Source organism: Ambystoma mexicanum, chromosome 12, assembly GCF_040938575.1.
Source record: "Ambystoma mexicanum isolate Mex_15411 chromosome 12, UKY_AmexF1_1, whole genome shotgun sequence".
NCBI lineage: Eukaryota > Metazoa > Chordata > Amphibia > Caudata > Ambystomatidae > Ambystoma > Ambystoma mexicanum.
Genome location: NC_090936.1, coordinates 1,002,823 through 1,022,460, shown reverse-complemented (window position 1 = coordinate 1,022,460; position 19,638 = coordinate 1,002,823). Strand labels below are relative to the sequence as shown.

The 19,638-nt window shown below is 47.0% G+C and overlaps 1 protein-coding gene across 1 annotated transcript in view; it reads right to left on the bottom strand.

Moving 5' to 3' along the window:
• The window catches only part of ECHDC3 (enoyl-CoA hydratase domain containing 3), an 87,502-nt gene that overhangs the window by 19,975 nt on the left and 47,889 nt on the right, over positions 1 to 19,638 (bottom strand). The window contains exon 3 of the mRNA XM_069627781.1: positions 12,693 to 12,787. Within this exon, the coding sequence (XP_069483882.1) occupies positions 12,693 to 12,787 (95 nt within the window). The remainder of the gene's footprint in view (positions 1 to 12,692; positions 12,788 to 19,638) is intronic.

Below are 19,638 nucleotides of genomic sequence, written 5' to 3'. Positions count from 1 at the left end.
GTGAGAGAACAACTACTGGACTAATCGTACTCGCCCCAGTAACAAGGGGTGAGAGAACAACTACTGGACTAATCGTACTCGCCCCAGTAACAAGGGGTGAGAGAACAACTACTGGACTAATCGTACTCGCCCCAGTAACAAGGGGTGAGAGAACAACTACTGGACTAATCGTACTCGCCCCAGTAACAAGGGGTGAGAGAACAACTACTGGACTAATCGTACTCGCCCCAGTAACAAGGGGTGAGAGAACAACTACTGGACTAATCGTACTCGCCCCAGTAACAAGGGGTGAGAGAACAACTACTGGACTAATCGTACTCGCCCCAGTAACAAGGAGTGAGAGAACAACTACTGGACTAATCGTACTCGCCCCAGTAACAAGGAGTGAGAGAACAACTACTGGACTAATCGTACTCGCCCCAGTAACAAGGAGTGAGAGAACAACTACTGGACTAATCGTACTCGCCCCAGTAACAAGGAGTGAGAGAACAACTACTGGACTAATCGTACTCGCCCCAGTAACAAGGAGTGAGAGAACAACTACTGGACTAATCGTACTCGCCCCAGTAACAAGGAGTGAGAGAACAACTACTGGACTAATCGTACTCGCCCCAGTAACAAGGAGTGAGAGAACAACTACTGGACTAATCGTACTCGCCCCAGTAACAAGGAGTGAGAGAACAACTACTGGACTAATCGTACTCGCCCCAGTAACAAGGAGTGAGAGAACAACTACTGGACTAATCGTACTCGCCCCAGTAACAAGGAGTGAGAGAACAACTACTGGACTAATCGTACTCGCCCCAGTAACAAGGAGTGAGAGAACAACTACTGGACTAATCGTACTCGCCCCAGTAACAAGGAGTGAGAGAACAACTACTGGACTAATCGTACTCGCCCCAGTAACAAGGAGTGAGAGAACAACTACTGGACTAATCGTACTCGCCCCAGTAACAAGGAGTGAGAGAACAACTACTGGACTAATCGTACTCGCCCCAGTAACAAGGAGTGAGAGAACAACTACTGGACTAATCGTACTCGCCCCAGTAACAAGGAGTGAGAGAACAACTACTGGACTAATCGTACTCGCCCCAGTAACAAGGAGTGAGAGAACAACTACTGGACTAATCATACTCGCCCCAGTAACAAGGAGTGAGAGAACAACTACTGGATTAATCATACTCGTCCCAGTAACAAGTAGTGAGAGAACAACTACTGGACTAATCATACTCGCCCCAGTAACAAGGAGTGAGAGAACAACTACTGGACTAATCATACTCGCCCCAGTAACAAGGGGTGAGAGAACTACTACTGGACTAATCATACTCGCCCCAGTAACAAGGGGTGAGAGAACAACTACTGGACTAATCATACTCGCCCCAGTAACAAGGGGTGAGAGAACTACTACTGGACTAATCATACTCGCCCCAGTAACAAGGGGTGAGAGAACAACTACTGGACTAATCATACTCGCCCCAGTAACAAGGGGTGAGAGAACAACTACTGGACTAATCATACTCGCCCCAGTAACAAGGGGTGAGAGAACAACTACTGGACTAATCATACTCGCCCCAGTAACAAGGGGTGAGAGAACAACTACTGGACTAATCATACTCGCCCCAGTAACAAGGAGTGAGAGAATAACTACTGGACTAATCATACTCGCCCCAGTAACAAGGAGTGAGAGAATAACTACTGGACTAATCATACTCGCCCCAGTAACAAGGAGTGAGAGAATAACTACTGGACTAATCATACTCGCCCCAGTAACAAGGAGTGAGAGAACAACTACTGGACTAATCATACTCGCCCCAGTAACAAGGAGTGAGAGAACAACTACTGGACTAATCATACTCGCCCCAGTAACAAGGAGTGAGAGAACAACTACTGGACTAATCATACTCGCCCCAGTAACAAGGAGTGAGAGAACAACTACTGGACTAATCATACTCGCCCCAGTAACAAGGAGTGAGAGAACAACTACTGGACTAATCATGCTCGCCCCAGTAACAAGGAGTGAGAGAACAACTACTGGACTAATCATGCTCGCCCCAGTAACAAGGAGTGAGAGAACAACTACTGGACTAATCATGCTCGCCCCAGTAACAAGGAGTGAGAGAACAACTACTGGACTAATCATGCTCGCCCCAGTAACAAGGAGTGAGAGAACAACTACTGGACTAATCATGCTCGCCCCAGTAACAAGGAGTGAGAGAACAACTACTGGACTAATCATGCTCGCCCCAGTAACAAGGAGTGAGAGAACAACTACTGGACTAATCATGCTCGCCCCAGTAACAAGGAGTGAGAGAACAACTACTGGACTAATCATGCTCGCCCCAGTAACAAGGAGTGAGAGAACAACTACTGGACTAATCATGCTCGCCCCAGTAACAAGGAGTGAGAGAACAACTACTGGACTAATCATGCTCGCCCCAGTAACAAGGAGTGAGAGAACAACTACTGGACTAATCATGCTCGCCCCAGTAACAAGGAGTGAGAGAACAACTACTGGACTAATCATGCTCGCCCCAGTAACAAGGAGTGAGAGAACAACTACTGGACTAATCATGCTCGCCCCAGTAACAAGGAGTGAGAGAACAACTACTGGACTAATCATGCTCGCCCCAGTAACAAGGAGTGAGAGAACAACTACTGGACTAATCATGCTCGCCCCAGTAACAAGGAGTGAGAGAACAACTACTGGACTAATCATACTCGCCCCAGTAACAAGGAGTGAGAGAACAACTACTGGACTAATCATACTCGCCCCAGTAACAAGGAGTGAGAGAACAACTACTGGACTAATCATACTCGCCCCAGTAACAAGGAGTGAGAGAACAACTACTGGACTAATCATACTCGCCCCAGTAACAAGGGGTGAGAGAACAACTACTGGACTAATCATACTCGCCCCAGTAACAAGGGGTGAGAGAACAACTACTGGACTAATCATACTCGCCCCAGTAACAAGGGGTGAGAGAACAACTACTGGACTAATCATACTCGCCCCAGTAACAAGGGGTGAGAGAACAACTACTGGACTAATCATACTCGCCCCAGTAACAAGGAGTGAGAGAACAACTACTGGACTAATCATACTCGCCCCAGTAACAAGGAGTGAGAGAACAACTACTGGACTAATCGTACTCGCCCCAGTAACAAGGAGTGAGAGAACAACTACTGGACTAATCGTACTCGCCCCAGTAACAAGGGGTGAGAGAACTACTACTGGACTAATCGTACTCGCCCCAGTAACAAGGGGTGAGAGAACAACTACTGGACTAATCGTACTCGCCCCAGTAACAAGGGGTGAGAGAACAACTACTGGACTAATCGTACTCGCCCCAGTAACAAGGAGTGAGAGAACAACTACTGGACTAATCGTACTCGCCCCAGTAACAAGGAGTGAGAGAACAACTACTGGACTAATCGTACTCGCCCCAGTAACAAGGAGTGAGAGAACAACTACTGGACTAATCGTACTCGCCCCAGTAACAAGGAGTGAGAGAACAACTACTGGACTAATCGTACTCGCCCCAGTAACAAGGAGTGAGAGAACAACTACTGGACTAATCGTACTCGCCCCAGTAACAAGGAGTGAGAGAACAACTACTGGACTAATCGTACTCGCCCCAGTAACAAGGAGTGAGAGAACAACTACTGGACTAATCGTACTCGCCCCAGTAACAAGGGGTGAGAGAACAACTACTGGACTAATCGTACTCGCCCCAGTAACAAGGGGTGAGAGAACAACTACTGGACTAATCGTACTCGCCCCAGTAACAAGGGGTGAGAGAACAACTACTGGACTAATCGTACTCGCCCCAGTAACAAGGGGTGAGAGAACAACTACTGGACTAATCGTACTCGCCCCAGTAACAAGGGGTGAGAGAACAACTACTGGACTAATCGTACTCGCCCCAGTAACAAGGGGTGAGAGAACAACTACTGGACTAATCGTACTCGCCCCAGTAACAAGGGGTGAGAGAACAACTACTGGACTAATCGTACTCTCCCCAGTAACAAGGAGTGAGAGAACAACTACTGGACTAATCGTACTCGCCCCAGTAACTAGGAGTGAGAGAACAACTACTGGACTAATCGTACTCGCCCCAGTAACAAGGGGTGAGAGAACAACTACTGGACTAATCGTACTCGCCCCAGTAACAAGGAGTGAGAGAACAACTACTGGACTAATCGTACTCGCCCCAGTAACAAGGGGTGAGAGAACAACTACTGGACTAATCGTACTCGCCCCAGTAACAAGGGGTGAGAGAACAACTACTGGACTAATCGTACTCGCCCCAGTAACAAGGGGTGAGAGAACAACTACTGGACTAATCGTACTCGCCCCAGTAACAAGGGGTGAGAGAACAACTACTGGACTAATCGTACTCGCCCCAGTAACAAGGGGTGAGAGAACAACTACTGGACTAATCGTACTCGCCCCAGTAACAAGGGGTGAGAGAACAACTACTGGACTAATCGTACTCGCCCCAGTAACAAGGGGTGAGAGAACAACTACTGGACTAATCGTACTCGCCCCAGTAACAAGGAGTGAGAGAACAACTACTGGACTAATCGTACTCGCCCCAGTAACAAGGAGTGAGAGAACAACTACTGGACTAATCGTACTCGCCCCAGTAACAAGGAGTGAGAGAACAACTACTGGACTAATCGTACTCGCCCCAGTAACAAGGAGTGAGAGAACAACTACTGGACTAATCGTACTCGCCCCAGTAACAAGGAGTGAGAGAACAACTACTGGACTAATCGTACTCGCCCCAGTAACAAGGAGTGAGAGAACAACTACTGGACTAATCGTACTCGCCCCAGTAACAAGGAGTGAGAGAACAACTACTGGACTAATCGTACTCGCCCCAGTAACAAGGAGTGAGAGAACAACTACTGGACTAATCGTACTCGCCCCAGTAACAAGGAGTGAGAGAACAACTACTGGACTAATCGTACTCGCCCCAGTAACAAGGAGTGAGAGAACAACTACTGGACTAATCGTACTCGCCCCAGTAACAAGGAGTGAGAGAACAACTACTGGACTAATCGTACTCGCCCCAGTAACAAGGAGTGAGAGAACAACTACTGGACTAATCGTACTCGCCCCAGTAACAAGGAGTGAGAGAACAACTACTGGACTAATCGTACTCGCCCCAGTAACAAGGAGTGAGAGAACAACTACTGGACTAATCGTACTCGCCCCAGTAACAAGGAGTGAGAGAACAACTACTGGACTAATCGTACTCGCCCCAGTAACAAGGAGTGAGAGAACAACTACTGGACTAATCGTACTCGCCCCAGTAACAAGGAGTGAGAGAACAACTACTGGACTAATCGTACTCGCCCCAGTAACAAGGAGTGAGAGAACAACTACTGGACTAATCGTACTCGCCCCAGTAACAAGGAGTGAGAGAACAACTACTGGACTAATCGTACTCGCCCCAGTAACAAGGAGTGAGAGAACAACTACTGGACTAATCGTACTCGCCCCAGTAACAAGGAGTGAGAGAACAACTACTGGACTAATCGTACTCGCCCCAGTAACAAGGAGTGAGAGAACAACTACTGGACTAATCGTACTCGCCCCAGTAACAAGGAGTGAGAGAACAACTACTGGACTAATCGTACTCGCCCCAGTAACAAGGAGTGAGAGAACAACTACTGGACTAATCGTACTCGCCCCAGTAACAAGGAGTGAGAGAACAACTACTGGACTAATCGTACTCGCCCCAGTAACAAGGAGTGAGAGAACAACTACTGGACTAATCGTACTCGCCCCAGTAACAAGGAGTGAGAGAACAACTACTGGACTAATCGTACTCGCCCCAGTAACAAGGAGTGAGAGAACAACTACTGGACTAATCGTACTCGCCCCAGTAACAAGGAGTGAGAGAACAACTACTGGACTAATCGTACTCGCCCCAGTAACAAGGAGTGAGAGAACAACTACTGGACTAATCGTACTCGCCCCAGTAACAAGGAGTGAGAGAACAACTACTGGACTAATCGCACTCGCCCCAGTAACAAGGAGTGAGAGAACAACTACTGGACTAATCGCACTCGCCCCAGTAACAAGGAGTGAGAGAACAACTACTGGACTAATCGCACTCGCCCCAGTAACAAGGAGTGAGAGAACAACTACTGGACTAATCGCACTCGCCCCAGTAACAAGGAGTGAGAGAACAACTACTGGACTAATCGCACTCGCCCCAGTAACAAGGAGTGAGAGAACAACTACTGGACTAATCGCACTCGCCCCAGTAACAAGGAGTGAGAGAACAACTACTGGACTAATCGCACTCGCCCCAGTAACAAGGAGTGAGAGAACAACTACTGGACTAATCGCACTCGCCCCAGTAACAAGGAGTGAGAGAACAACTACTGGACTAATCGCACTCGCCCCAGTAACAAGGAGTGAGAGAACAACTACTGGACTAATCGCACTCGCCCCAGTAACAAGGAGTGAGAGAACAACTACTGGACTAATCGCACTCGCCCCAGTAACAAGGAGTGAGAGAACAACTACTGGACTAATCGCACTCGCCCCAGTAACAAGGAGTGAGAGAACAACTACTGGACTAATCGCACTCGCCCCAGTAACAAGGAGTGAGAGAACAACTACTGGACTAATCGCACTCGCCCCAGTAACAAGGAGTGAGAGAACAACTACTGGACTAATCGCACTCGCCCCAGTAACAAGGAGTGAGAGAACAACTACTGGACTAATCGCACTCGCCCCAGTAACAAGGAGTGAGAGAACAACTACTGGACTAATCGCACTCGCCCCAGTAACAAGGAGTGAGAGAACAACTACTGGACTAATCGCACTCGCCCCAGTAACAAGGAGTGAGAGAACAACTACTGGACTAATCGCACTCGCCCCAGTAACAAGGAGTGAGAGAACAACTACTGGACTAATCGCACTCGCCCCAGTAACAAGGAGTGAGAGAACAACTACTGGACTAATCGCACTCGCCCCAGTAACAAGGAGTGAGAGAACAACTACTGGACTAATCGCACTCGCCCCAGTAACAAGGAGTGAGAGAACAACTACTGGACTAATCGCACTCGCCCCAGTAACAAGGAGTGAGAGAACAACTACTGGACTAATCGCACTCGCCCCAGTAACAAGGAGTGAGAGAACAACTACTGGACTAATCGCACTCGCCCCAGTAACAAGGAGTGAGAGAACAACTACTGGACTAATCGCACTCGCCCCAGTAACAAGGAGTGAGAGAACAACTACTGGACTAATCGCACTCGCCCCAGTAACAAGGAGTGAGAGAACAACTACTGGACTAATCGCACTCGCCCCAGTAACAAGGAGTGAGAGAACAACTACTGGACTAATCGCACTCGCCCCAGTAACAAGGAGTGAGAGAACAACTACTGGACTAATCGCACTCGCCCCAGTAACAAGGAGTGAGAGAACAACTACTGGACTAATCGCACTCGCCCCAGTAACAAGGAGTGAGAGAACAACTACTGGACTAATCGCACTCGCCCCAGTAACAAGGAGTGAGAGAACAACTACTGGACTAATCGCACTCGCCCCAGTAACAAGGAGTGAGAGAATAACTACTGGACTAATCGCACTCGCCCCAGTAACAAGGAGTGAGAGAATAACTACTGGACTAATCGCACTCGCCCCAGTAACAAGGGGTGAGAGAATAACTACTGGACTAATCGCACTCGTCCCAGTAACAAGGGGTGAGAATAACTACTGGACTAATCATACTCGCCCCAGTAACAAGGGGTGAGAGAATAACTACTGGACTAATCATACTCGCCCCAGTAACAAGGGGTGAGAGAATAACTACTGGACTAATCATACTCGCCCCAGTAACAAGGAGTGAGAGAATAACTACTGGACTAATCATACTCGCCCCAGTAACAAGGAGTGAGAGAATAACTACTGGACTAATCATACTCGCCCCAGTAACAAGGAGTGAGAGGGCACCAATAATTAAGAGAGTGAGGATCGCCATTGGTTTCATCAGACTCATCTCAGTGAGAAGGCTAATAACCAAGAGGGTGAGTAAGCCAATAACCAAGAGATTGAGAACCAGTACTGGGGTTAGCATCGTTACCTTAGTGAGAAAGTGAGTGACCAAGAGAGTGAGAGTCAACCAGAGAAAGAAAGACTTTTATCTAGGTCTAAGAAACACCAAGAGAGTCAAAGACAAAGAACTTTGAACACCAGGGGAAAGCGAAACCCGAGGACTGGAAGAGGACTGGGAAAATCTCCTTTATGAACTGAACGCGCTTGTAAAAAAGATAGCTAAGAACTATCTGAAGATTCGTTATTAAAAAGGAACTGACGTGAGAAACATGATCTAGGAGTCATTCTCCTGGACTTCAGTTAGGTTCACAATAAGCAAGGCTGGGAAAGCTACCCCAGGAAAAGGGAGTTATTCTCCTGTCCTTCAGTTGTTTTGTCTTAGTGGTAGGGTCAGCGTAGTTTTGGTTTGGGCCGAGGACTGCTTCTGGACTTCACAAACTGACGAGCAACCTAGTTAGTTGAGTTAGGTAGAGAAACCCATAGATTAGGGAAAGGTAGGCATCTTTCTATTATTTGAATAAAAGCATCTTGACAACGGCAACTTTAGTCTATCTCTCTCTGACCCTCCACAAAATACAAAGCAAGAGACTAAATAGAGTGGATGTCCTCGTAGCAAGTTTACTTGGCAGATAAGATGGAAAATGGTAGTTTGCAGCCAACCACACCTTTCAGGTTAGATGTTTTGAAGCAGCAGGTTTATTGATCTGAGCGTCATGGAGTAGGAGATCAATTTGTGGGTTTAACAGCAGCTGAGGAGAACTAAATAGCCATCTTGTCACAGAACCATTTCTTGCATCAAAAATAGGACTGTGGATATCATGGACATTTTCAAAAGTGTCTTCTTGAGCTTGTCAATATGATGCCCCTTTTTCCAGCCTGGATAAGTAATGTTAGACCAGAAAGATAGACAGCTCATGCGGTAACTGCTTGCACTAACGTGGGGCCAACCTAAAGTTTGAAGGTTTGAATCCCATTGCAGGGCCAACTCAGCCTTTCTTCTTTCAAAGGCTGATGTGAGAAACCTGGCGGTGCTCTCACACCTACTCCACACAGGATCTTCCATTCAGGTGGCCAGGGAAGCGTCATTACTTTTGGATCCCGACCCTGGCGGTGGACAAGTAAGGGAGGATCACCTGAAAGGAGGGTCACAGGGGAGAATACCCGAAGGCGAGACATGGTACTCCCCACCTCCCCAGTTTCCATCAGAACCCCCTTCCTCAGTCTTCATGGGCTATTTACAATCCATTCCATCTCCCCCTGTCCATTTCTGACAAATACTGGGAAGAAGAAGAAGAGGCAACCGAGAGTAGAGTGGATTACCTGCACAAAACCCATTGAGAAACAAAAGGAAGACTGCCACCTACTACCATTAGGTTGTCCCATTAAAAGAGTCAGTCAGGGTCAGGCATGTACCACAGACTACTTACACCTGACTCCACTTGACTGCTGAGTATAAAAGGTGTGGTTTTGCTCAATCTGAAGGGCGAGCTGTGAATTCTGATCGGAGCCGAGAAGCCAAGGAGCGGGGAGCTGAAGGGAGAGAAGTCTGGAGGATCCGGAGGAGAGCGCCGTCCCAACACACTGGCCCAGCATTTGTGAGGGGCTCAACAGTGATGGGGAGCCAGGGAGCAGGAGCGAGGCAGCCCATGTCCTGCTGGTGGTGTGCAGAAAAGTGCTTGTTCCCTTGGAACGTGTGCTTGTCTCAAGGGAGTATGAGGGGCAGGTGGTGAGACCCTGACCTCGATCTGATATACCCGGAGAGACCGCTCGCCAGCACAATGCTACCCGGTCAGTTTAAAGCCAGAGAAACTCAGAAGGGTGCGGCTAGCTGGAACGGGAAGGGAGAAAGACTTTCTGCAAGAGGCATGAAGCAGAAAGCAAGAGAGAAAACGGAAGGTTAATGGAAAGTGAGAGAAAGGCGCTAAGAGAGCGGAAAGGAAGGAAAAGGCTTGAAAGTAAATAAGAAGGGTGCGAGTAACCCGAAAGTAAAGGAAAGGGGCAAGTGAGCACCAAAGAATGAAATAAGTGTGCAAGAGGCACGATATGGAAAAGGACAGGTTCAAGGGTGTAGGAAAGTAAAGAAATAAATGTGCAAGAGGCACAGTGACGAGAAAGTGAACCAAAGGAAGGTGCCAGAGGCGAGAAAGACAATGCTAGAGCACACAGCAAAGTGGAAGATAACAAAGGGGTGCTTGAAGCACCTGAAAGATAAAAGAATAGAAGAAAAGCAAGTACATGAAATACATTGAGGGGCCAAAGATCAGAGTGGTCGCGCTTAGGAGGAACAAAGAACCTAGCATTTTCTAAAGTGTCTGATGTTACCCATGAGAAGGTTGTGTGTGAAAGGAACTGTAAATAAGTAAAAGGCACATCTTGACCAGTTGAATTTTGTGTTTGAAAAGGGGCCTAAGCTTCGGGAAGGGAACCCTGATAGGCTGAAGAAGAACTGTGTTATATTTTATTTTGTCTGAAACTTGGAAGGATTGAAGCTTGGGGAAGGGAATCCTCAGGAACTAAAGACATTGAGACTTGCTGAACACAGTGCAAGAACTTTGTGGAGAAGAGCTAACAAACCTCTTTTTGATTGTAATGAACTTTGATGATACTGACCAAACCACACCTGGTGAGAAGACCACCTGAAACCAGCCTTAGTATATATTTCTTTTTTAATCACTATTTTTTTTCTTTAAGGAGACTTCCTACCACATTTTAAGCAGAGAGTGAGGGCAAGCATAGGTTTAGATTGATTGATTGATATTTTATTTCTATCGCGCTCGTACACAAGTGTTTCAGAGCGCAACAAGGCAAGGGAGGGGAACAGGGGAGAACAAAACAGCGATCTTACTAGGCCCAGTGACATTGAGAACGCGCAAGTGCATGGGAGAGGGGGGAGAGGAAAAGTGCATGGAAGGGTGGAGATGTGGAAAGTGCGAAGCAGAGGAGAAACAGATAAATAACAATAAATAAATAATAAAAGCAACAAACAGTGTTAATGCAGCCAGCAATTTGCAAGTGCTAGGTTTAAGGCAGCAGACAGGGTAGGTCCGATAAGTGCAGGAAGAAAAAGGGGAGGCTGTATGGGTACAGATATAGACCCCAGTGCAAGGGGTGGCCCGGAGGCAGTGTGGGAGGGTGACAGGATAAGCAGGTACCTGGCCCAAAAGACAGAGGGTGGCCAGGTGCACGGTGCCAAGAGAGAATAGATAAGCAGGGGAGAGGGGGAGCGAAGGCAGAAGAAAAGAGGATGGTCTTGAGGTGCTTCCGGAACCGGAGATGGTTCTCCTCAAGTTTTAGAGTGGCAGGGAGACTGTTCAAGAGGGAGGCCCCAGCCGAAGACAGAGATCTACCCCCAGGTCGTTTCTTAGAAAAACGACTGACCCTGAGTGAGTTGGAGGTAGAGGAGCAATAGCTGAAGGTATTTAGACACAGACGGATTTTGATTTTGGACTTTCAGACGTCGACGGCCCTTAGAAACATCAGTTGAGGGAACCGTCCCTTAGAGTTAGACCCACTTAGGTATTACACCAACCCCAGCTCTATAGTAAATAAAGGCTTTGAAACTATAACAATTGAGTCTGTCTCTCTATCTTGCCTGCCTCACACAAGTGGAGTACCGTTAATTGGCTAATAACACTTATTACCACAGTAAGACGCTGGAGGAATATGGCATGATTTTCTATGTATATAAAATAACACAATCCTATTTCTATTCTATAATATGTCTTTGCAATAGGGACTGAGCTTCTGCACAGCCCTAGAGCCGTCCCCCCGCCCTTTTTAAATTCTGCACAGGAAGAGGAAACATCCCCAGAAACGGGAAGTAAGACAGCCATCAGAGGCATCAGCTTCAAAGGCATAACAAATATCAGACATTTATCCTCTCACCCAAATCCTCTGGCTGTCCAAATAGTATCTATGATTCATTGTCATGCAACAGTGAGTGTTGTGTGTTGTGAAAAATGAAATGAACACCAAGCCTAGTGTGCGTTATGTACTTGTGATTCAAGCACACAACCGTATTATTACAAACAGATGTCAAATACAAAGATCTGTTGTCATTCTTATGCTCCCAGAATGCACTTTGATTTTATGCAAAGCAGGAGGAACCGTTCTTAGTGCTATATGGCCTTTCCCCCTATCTCAGACCATTTCAAAGGAGTACATTATGGGGGGATAACAGACTGTCCGTCTTTGAATGGTAATCTATCAGAAAATAATCTTCATGGTTGTTTTAGGAGGCTTTGATGATGTGCTTTACTACGGGACACACGTTTTACATTCTTAGAAGGACAATAATATATATACTCAAAGTAATCATTACAAATGAACATTGTAAAACAATTCTAAAAAGAGCTAGTTTACAATGTTAGAATAATTTAATCATTTTCTTTTTAATAGCTTCTTTAGAGGAAAAAAAACACCTTTGTCCGCTCCACCCCGAGTTCCTCTCCAATATGTCAAGAGTTCAATTACTTGCAGTGTTTCAATAATGTTGCGAAAGACGATTAATAGGTTTGTGATGGGACACAATAGTAATTTTCACAGCCGTTACCATATAAACACGCTCAGTTGCATTGCCATGTTTATTGCCACCCGCCCTACAGTCACTCACCTCAGCACAGGTGGAAAACATTCTAGTTTGGTGTTCCATGCCTTGAGAAGCCAGCTCCTTCAGATCATGACCAGAAGAAAAAACAGGCCCTTCAGCTGTAGATCATTCCAGATAAACCGTGTAGAGAAAAAAAGGAAAAACATCAAATTATACACAAAGCTACATGCATTCTATGACCGCTACAGGCAACACATTGCTCAAAACACTCGTGTATCCATTCTTCTTCTGTTACTGTAACTCTGGGGAAGGCCAGTCCTGTATGTTGCAGAGCCTGGGTCTTTGGGAGGAGGTGGTTTAGGGTGTTGTGTACCTTGCAAGGTAGCAGGTAACCTAAGTGGCCAACAGCATTTTTGTGGGGAATGTGAGACTCAGGACCACCTCACATATTAATTGAGCAATGGGGTCACCAACATGGGTGACAATTGCTCTAAGGCAGCAAGATAGCTGAACATGTTGAGAGCTCAGTGCTGTGAGTGTGATCTGCAGGTCACAGATTCGAATCACGGCAAGGCCAACTCAGTCTTTCATCCTTCCAAGGTCGATAAATGAGTCCCAATTTCGGTTGTGTGATAAATTGTATGTAAATATGTTCTCTGTACAGCGCTTGGGCGGTAGCGCTATATAAATAACACATCATTATCAATCATAAGTCAAGATGACTTTCAGCCCTTCTGAATAGCCACTGTCAAACACCCCTGCTTTTACATGCTCCGAGTGGTGGAGCACCAGGATAGATTTGGGGGTATCCCGCCATACGTTCCGGTAACCTTAAGTCCGGTTTTAATGTTAACCTTTCCTCCAGGTGTGTTAGTTACTTGCTCCAGAATACAGATGTCGAGGATGTTGGGCAAGATTTGATGCAGTATCTCTGTGGCAGACTACGCCAGCCTCGTCCTCTTGGTATTTGATAACCCACCTTTTGGTATAGGTCTGTACAACACAAGTTGGTAGAGTGATTGAGCAGACAGACTTATCTCAAGAGGGATAAATGTGAGCTGTAGAGCTGTAGCATCGAAATCCACAAATACAAGTATACAAATAACACTTACACTCAGGGTTTTCTAGTAAAATAATTATTTATTTAACAGTCAGTTTTAAATAAGCATTCTTTAAAAAGGACAATGTGCAACAATGAAAATACACTTCAAAATACTTTCTCAGAATCAAGGCTAAGCAAGTAGATACTCTTTCGAGATGCTTCATACACACTCCCTACCCCCTGAGGTGACTTCACTAACTAGGACAGTAATGGAATTTATATATCACTTTTGTACTTTGTAAAATTCTGAGGTTGGTAAAGAGGAAAGGTTAAGGGAAGGAAAAGGTGTGAGCACTTTTAAATCTCCCAATGAAGTCTAGATAAAAACCTTTCCAGGCAATATTAGTTCAAAACCAATGTATCACGTCTGAGGGACAGTAAGAATCAAAGGCAATGATTAGAAGAGTCGTCAGGGAGCCAGCACAGCCAAAGTCCATTTGGAATAAAGTCTATGGGGCACTTCTTAGGTAGAAAAAAGTCTTGCACAGAGTTAGAGAGTTTGTTGTAGAAAGTCACTGTTGGGCCACAAGCTGTTACACGTGTGAAAAGTTAGAGCTGAGATCAACTCTAGAAAAGCAGCTACTGCAAGTCTCAACTGAGAATAGCAAGCTACAGACAATGAGCCAAGTACCCCAGAGTCAGAACAGTACCTTAGGTTAGAAGAAGAGGGTCCAGCTGGCTTCTGTCTCGGTTGCTGTGTTGCAGATCCTGTGTTCCTGGGCCTCAGTCGTGGGGACAAGAGGGCTGGAGGACTCCTGCAGAGCGGTTCGGTGGACGGCGGCACCTACAGGCTCTTTTCAATTCAGCTGTACTTCGCGATTTCAGCGAGCGGTAAACAGCACCACCGCAGATCTTGGACGTCAGTTGGGCTTCCTTTGCTTCTTGAGTCTAGCACTCTGGTGAGAGCTTGGGTCGTCCTGCTTCAGGAGGGTCCTCAGGATCTTCCTGGAGCTTTTGGCCAGCTTACAGACGTTGCACTCGACTATGGATTTCTCGACCCCTGGCACTCGGTTCCAGCAGCAGCAAGGAAGTACAGCCAGTTGGGGAAGGTCTTCCAGTGAAGTTTGTCTCAGGGTTAGTTGCAGCAGGAGCAGGGCTTCACTGGGCAGTTCAACAGTCCAGGAGGATGCAGCAAGCTTCTCTTCACGATCCCTTATCGTTTGTTTCTTCCAGTGGTCGACTGTCTTCAGTCAAAGAAGCCTCAACTTTTATGCAGGTTTCTCGCATTCATGCACAGCCTAGCTGTCACTCACACAGCCGGGTGGCTGTCTTGCAAGGACAGCCAGCCAGCCAATCAGGACTGGGTGCATTCAATTAACCAAGGAGACTAAGGACAAGGAGGTTTCAGGCACCTCCCTCACTTCCTGCCCAGCCACACACACTGGAGCGAGAGGCGGGATTCAGTACTGAAGCCCGCCAAAGGCAAATAGAACAAAAGGGTTAAACGTGGTTTGGTGCGCAGAGCAAAAACCAAGAAAGACCTCACAAACAATAAATGGCGAAAAAAGAAGACCGTGCCATTTTGACACAATGGTTACCCATGGGTGCTATACTGGAGCTGAGGATTCAGCCTGCGGTAGAAAAGCACAATGGTAGGAAAATTAAACCACTGCCACCAGCCATTAAAAGTAGTCAGGGTAACATAAAAATTGTTACATGAGTAAGTAGGAACAGGGGTTACTAAGCAACCCCCCCCCCACTGCACATAAGATGGGGTGTGCTGAACTACATAGGAAAAAGTTAAGTAAAGTTAATTTCACTTTACTATTCTCGGGAACTGTAGTTCACCCAAGAAAAGGTATTTAAACCTTAAGAGAAATGCAAAAGGATTTATCTGTGACACTGCACACAACGTAGATGCCTTTGGAGTTTGTCAGACTCCAAAAAAAAAGAAAACAGAGTCCAAATCAAATCAAAAATACATGAGAGAGTGAGAAAAAAGTCTCACTCACTCCAGGATAAAAATTAAAAAGTCCTAAAGTCCAGCAAAAGAGCAGGGTTCTCTAAGGTTGATGGAAATTAGCACAGAAATGAGAATTCTCCCTAACAGAGGCAAGCTGAACCTGGTGTGACTCTGTGGCAATCTAGCATACAGGGAGTTTTGGCAGAATCTTAAGAGTCGGTCAACGATTTGCCAATGCGTTGGGCCCTTTTTATCAGAGCTATTTATCCCACTTCCTACATCTTGTGTAAGAAGGTCACGCAATGATGAAACCGAAGTCAAAGGGCCTCATTCCGAGGTTGGCGTTAAGGGGTTAACAGCGCCAGTAAAGGTGCCAGAGCCATCAACCCCTTACCGCCCTATTACGAGTCTGCTTGCGGACCCGCAAAGGGCGCCTGGTAAAACCAGGCGCCCTTAGCGGGTCCCACTAGCAGACCAGGGTGCTAACAATGGGCACGTTATTAACAGTCCCGTTGTTAGCACCTTCTCCATTCCCATTGGGGGCTCAAATGGGAATGGGGATGGACCGGAACCCGGGTTCCCTGAATGGGGGAATACCGGGCCCTCCAAGGTTAGAATGGCCCAGTACTTCCCCATTCAGGGAACCCGGATCCGGTACCCGGAATGGAGGTAGCCATGCCGCAAATTGCGGCATGATTACCTCCAAGGTCGTAATGACCCCCAAAATGTGGTAAGAGGCTTTTATTAAGCATGCATGGTTTTACAGTAGGGTTGGACAAACACCTACAGGAACTAGGGAGGAACGACACAAACTGTGATACTCCAGGTGCACCCTACACCTCAGGATGGTGACTTCTTGCAACATAAGCTCTTAACCAAAGCTTACAGTTCTCTGTCCATCCAGGGATACTAGACTCTAATAACCAAGGTCCAAAAGGAGTGGCCAAACTCAACTAGTTCTTTTGCCTACTAGAAAAAGGATGTTCTCCAAATCTAGCCAACAAAAGTGTTCAAAAGTTGTGAAGAAATTCAGGGATTTTGTACCCTCTCCCTAAGGGAGAGCCACCCCTCTTGAATACGGTGGGTGATCTCTACTTCGTTTAGCACCCCCTAGGGGGCAGGGCAAACGTGATCCCACTGGAGTTGACTCTTGCCCCCACTCTACCCTGTAAAGGACAAGAAATCCCCAGCATGGTATTTCAGTTATCCTCCCATGTGTCAAGATCCCAATATCTTTCTTGGCTATAGGGGAATTAAAGTGTGTGATGTGTGATGTCTTGAAACTACCTTTGTGAAGTGCTAGTATGGTTTCTGACCCTCTGTGTACTCCGTACTTACCCAAAGCGAAAGAACAGGGGATAGTCCCATGCCCTAAAAGAGGGAAGGATAAAGTGCCAATCCGAATAGAAGAGAATCTAGAAGAGCTGCAGAAGGAAAGAAACCTTCTCCTGGAAAGTGTGCCAAGAAAGGGGGAGCGTACACCAGGCATGGCGCACTCAACAGTGGCGAAGCCACGGAAGATCGAGCCCCTGCAAGCAGCAGGAAGCACCCGGCCAAGATGGACATTGAGGAGCGAACTCCGCTCGATGAGCTGATAATCGGTGTGCCAAAGAGCTGGCCTCGAAGCTCTGCCGGGAGACAGCGGAAAACGAGGGCAAACTCCACCTGACGTGGAACACTTAGAAGAAGCTATAGAAGCAGTGTTGCATCAGCCGACCTCCCCAACACTCCAGAGGAGCACCACACAAGGATAGAGGTACTGGTGGTGAGGCCCAACCAGACCCCAAGGCCGTGTGAGATAAACCAGACCCCAAGGCGGGGTGAGAGAGACCAGAGCCCAAGTTGGGGTGACAGAAACCAGGCCTTAAGGCGGGATGAGAAGAACAAGACCGGAAAGAGGGGTAAAGACAGGGGGTGGGGAACCGCTTGGTAAGAAACACAAAGAGACCACTGTGATGAACCTGATATCATCACTTCTTTCCTGGCGTTGGCCTCCTCCCATGTGACCAGGGGACGGCAGCTGCTACCTGATTCTGATATGGTGGTATCATCGGGTGAGACATGGTATATCCTTTCCTTTCTGAAGATACATCTCCAACTACCGATGCCCTAATAACCTATTGTAATACCCCCCTCTTCCACCCATGGAGAATAGTAAGAATCTGTTACATTCCAAAGGCCAACTCTCAGAATCTAACCAGCCTTGTAAAATTGTGAAAGACATTTTTCACAATCCCACATGCTCTTCATTAAAACCAGGTTTGCCTTTAAAACCCATTGCAAACATTCATACACGGTTTTCAGGAAGGGATACTATTCCCACAATCACCATAACACTGGGACGAAGAAGAGGAGTGGGGTAATGCAGAGCAAGGGAACCCACGAGAAGAGCCAGGGCTCTAGTGGCAGCAAGCGCACACCTGTGCCTGGAACCTTTAAATCACCAAAGAAATAGACACATGGAGGCTGCTGGCAGGAGCGTGTTGCTCCTCTGTGCGAAAGGAAATCTGTGGAGCCAATCAGCTCGGGGGCCTGAAGGAAGAAGGCTGCTGGAAGTAGGTGGCATGCAGCAGGAACACCAAAAGCCTGCATCGGAGAACAGCACTTTGCTCACTAGAATCCCATGCAAAGCAGACTAGTGCAGTGGAGGCCTCAAGAAGCAGGAAACTGGTCGATAAACAGTCATGAAGCAGAAAGAGAAGGAGACCGTCACCGGCAGAATGCAGAAGCAACAATAGACGCCATCAAGATCCGGTGAGTCCACAAACGGATAAAGGGCACACTGGGCATATCGGTGACTAAGCCATTCTGAAATAATTGCAAATAGTGAAACCAAAAGAGAAAAGGACCGGTTTATGAAACAAGAGAAAGAAAGACTGGAAGAGCAGTTTTCTAACAGGAGATACTTTCAAGTTTGTCAATGTTCTCAATGGACTTTGGCTGAGGACTTTCACTGTTGGATCTCCCTCGACCGGGCTTGGACCCACTTGACAAGGGGGAGCATTCACTTCGCCTGGTCTTCCAGTGCTTCTTACTTTCACAGGTCTTACTGTCTTTTTAAACAATTCTTCAGGCTTCGCCCTTGATAGTCAGCTTCCCTCTGCCGGGTTCACTCTCGCCAACTTTTCCTCAAACAGTTCATTATGGGACTTTAGACTTCACCCGTCTCATTAGCAGATTTGCATCCTCCGCAGGGTTCACTCTTGCCAACTTTTAACAAGCAGTTCATGTATTAGTTTTCACCATGCAGGATTAATTTCCCTTTTTAATCACAATCATCGGTTGGGCAAAGACTTTCGACAGTACAGAGGATTTTACAAGACCCTTCTATGACCACTTTGACCTCTCTTCACCTCTTCCCAAAGCTTGTTATGGTAGTCTCTTATCAGCGGGTAATCACCCAGAGTTTCCTGCGAGAGCACCCACGTGGTGCTGGTCGCCTCTGTTACAGGTTTTCCCCTCTTTTCTCAATAGTTCCTTTCAAAGTTCAAATCAGCTCCTGCTACTTTTCGTTCAACACAGTTCGGTTTCTTATCGACTCTCCCCTCGTCTCACCAGTCGTGATGAACCACATGGCTTTCTTCTCCTTCCGAGTCAAGGTTGGTATCACTGAGACAAGCGTCTCTCCCAAGCTTGGTTATCAGCAAAGGAGGGTCATGTCTAGCATAGAAATCTGTTTCAACACATGCTGGCATTTGTTCGCAAGGTTATGCCTCTCCTTGTCACCCTCTTGATGTTCGCCGTTGCTCGCCTTATCTTGAACTGCCGTGCTGAGTGTTAATAACCCTCACGTTGTGTGGTCTGCCTTGCTCATCCTGTGCTCTTGTGCTCCACCTTTTATCCCTGTGGGGAAGGGAAAGGGCTATGTGTGTGGTTCTGGTCAATTGCCTGACTTTGCCTGACCCTTGTATTGGGCCATGTCAGGTAAACGGCTCTGGTGTTAGTCCATTGTCTTTCGTGTTGTACGAAAGGGGGGCAGTATTTGGAATATCCTACATGGTAGG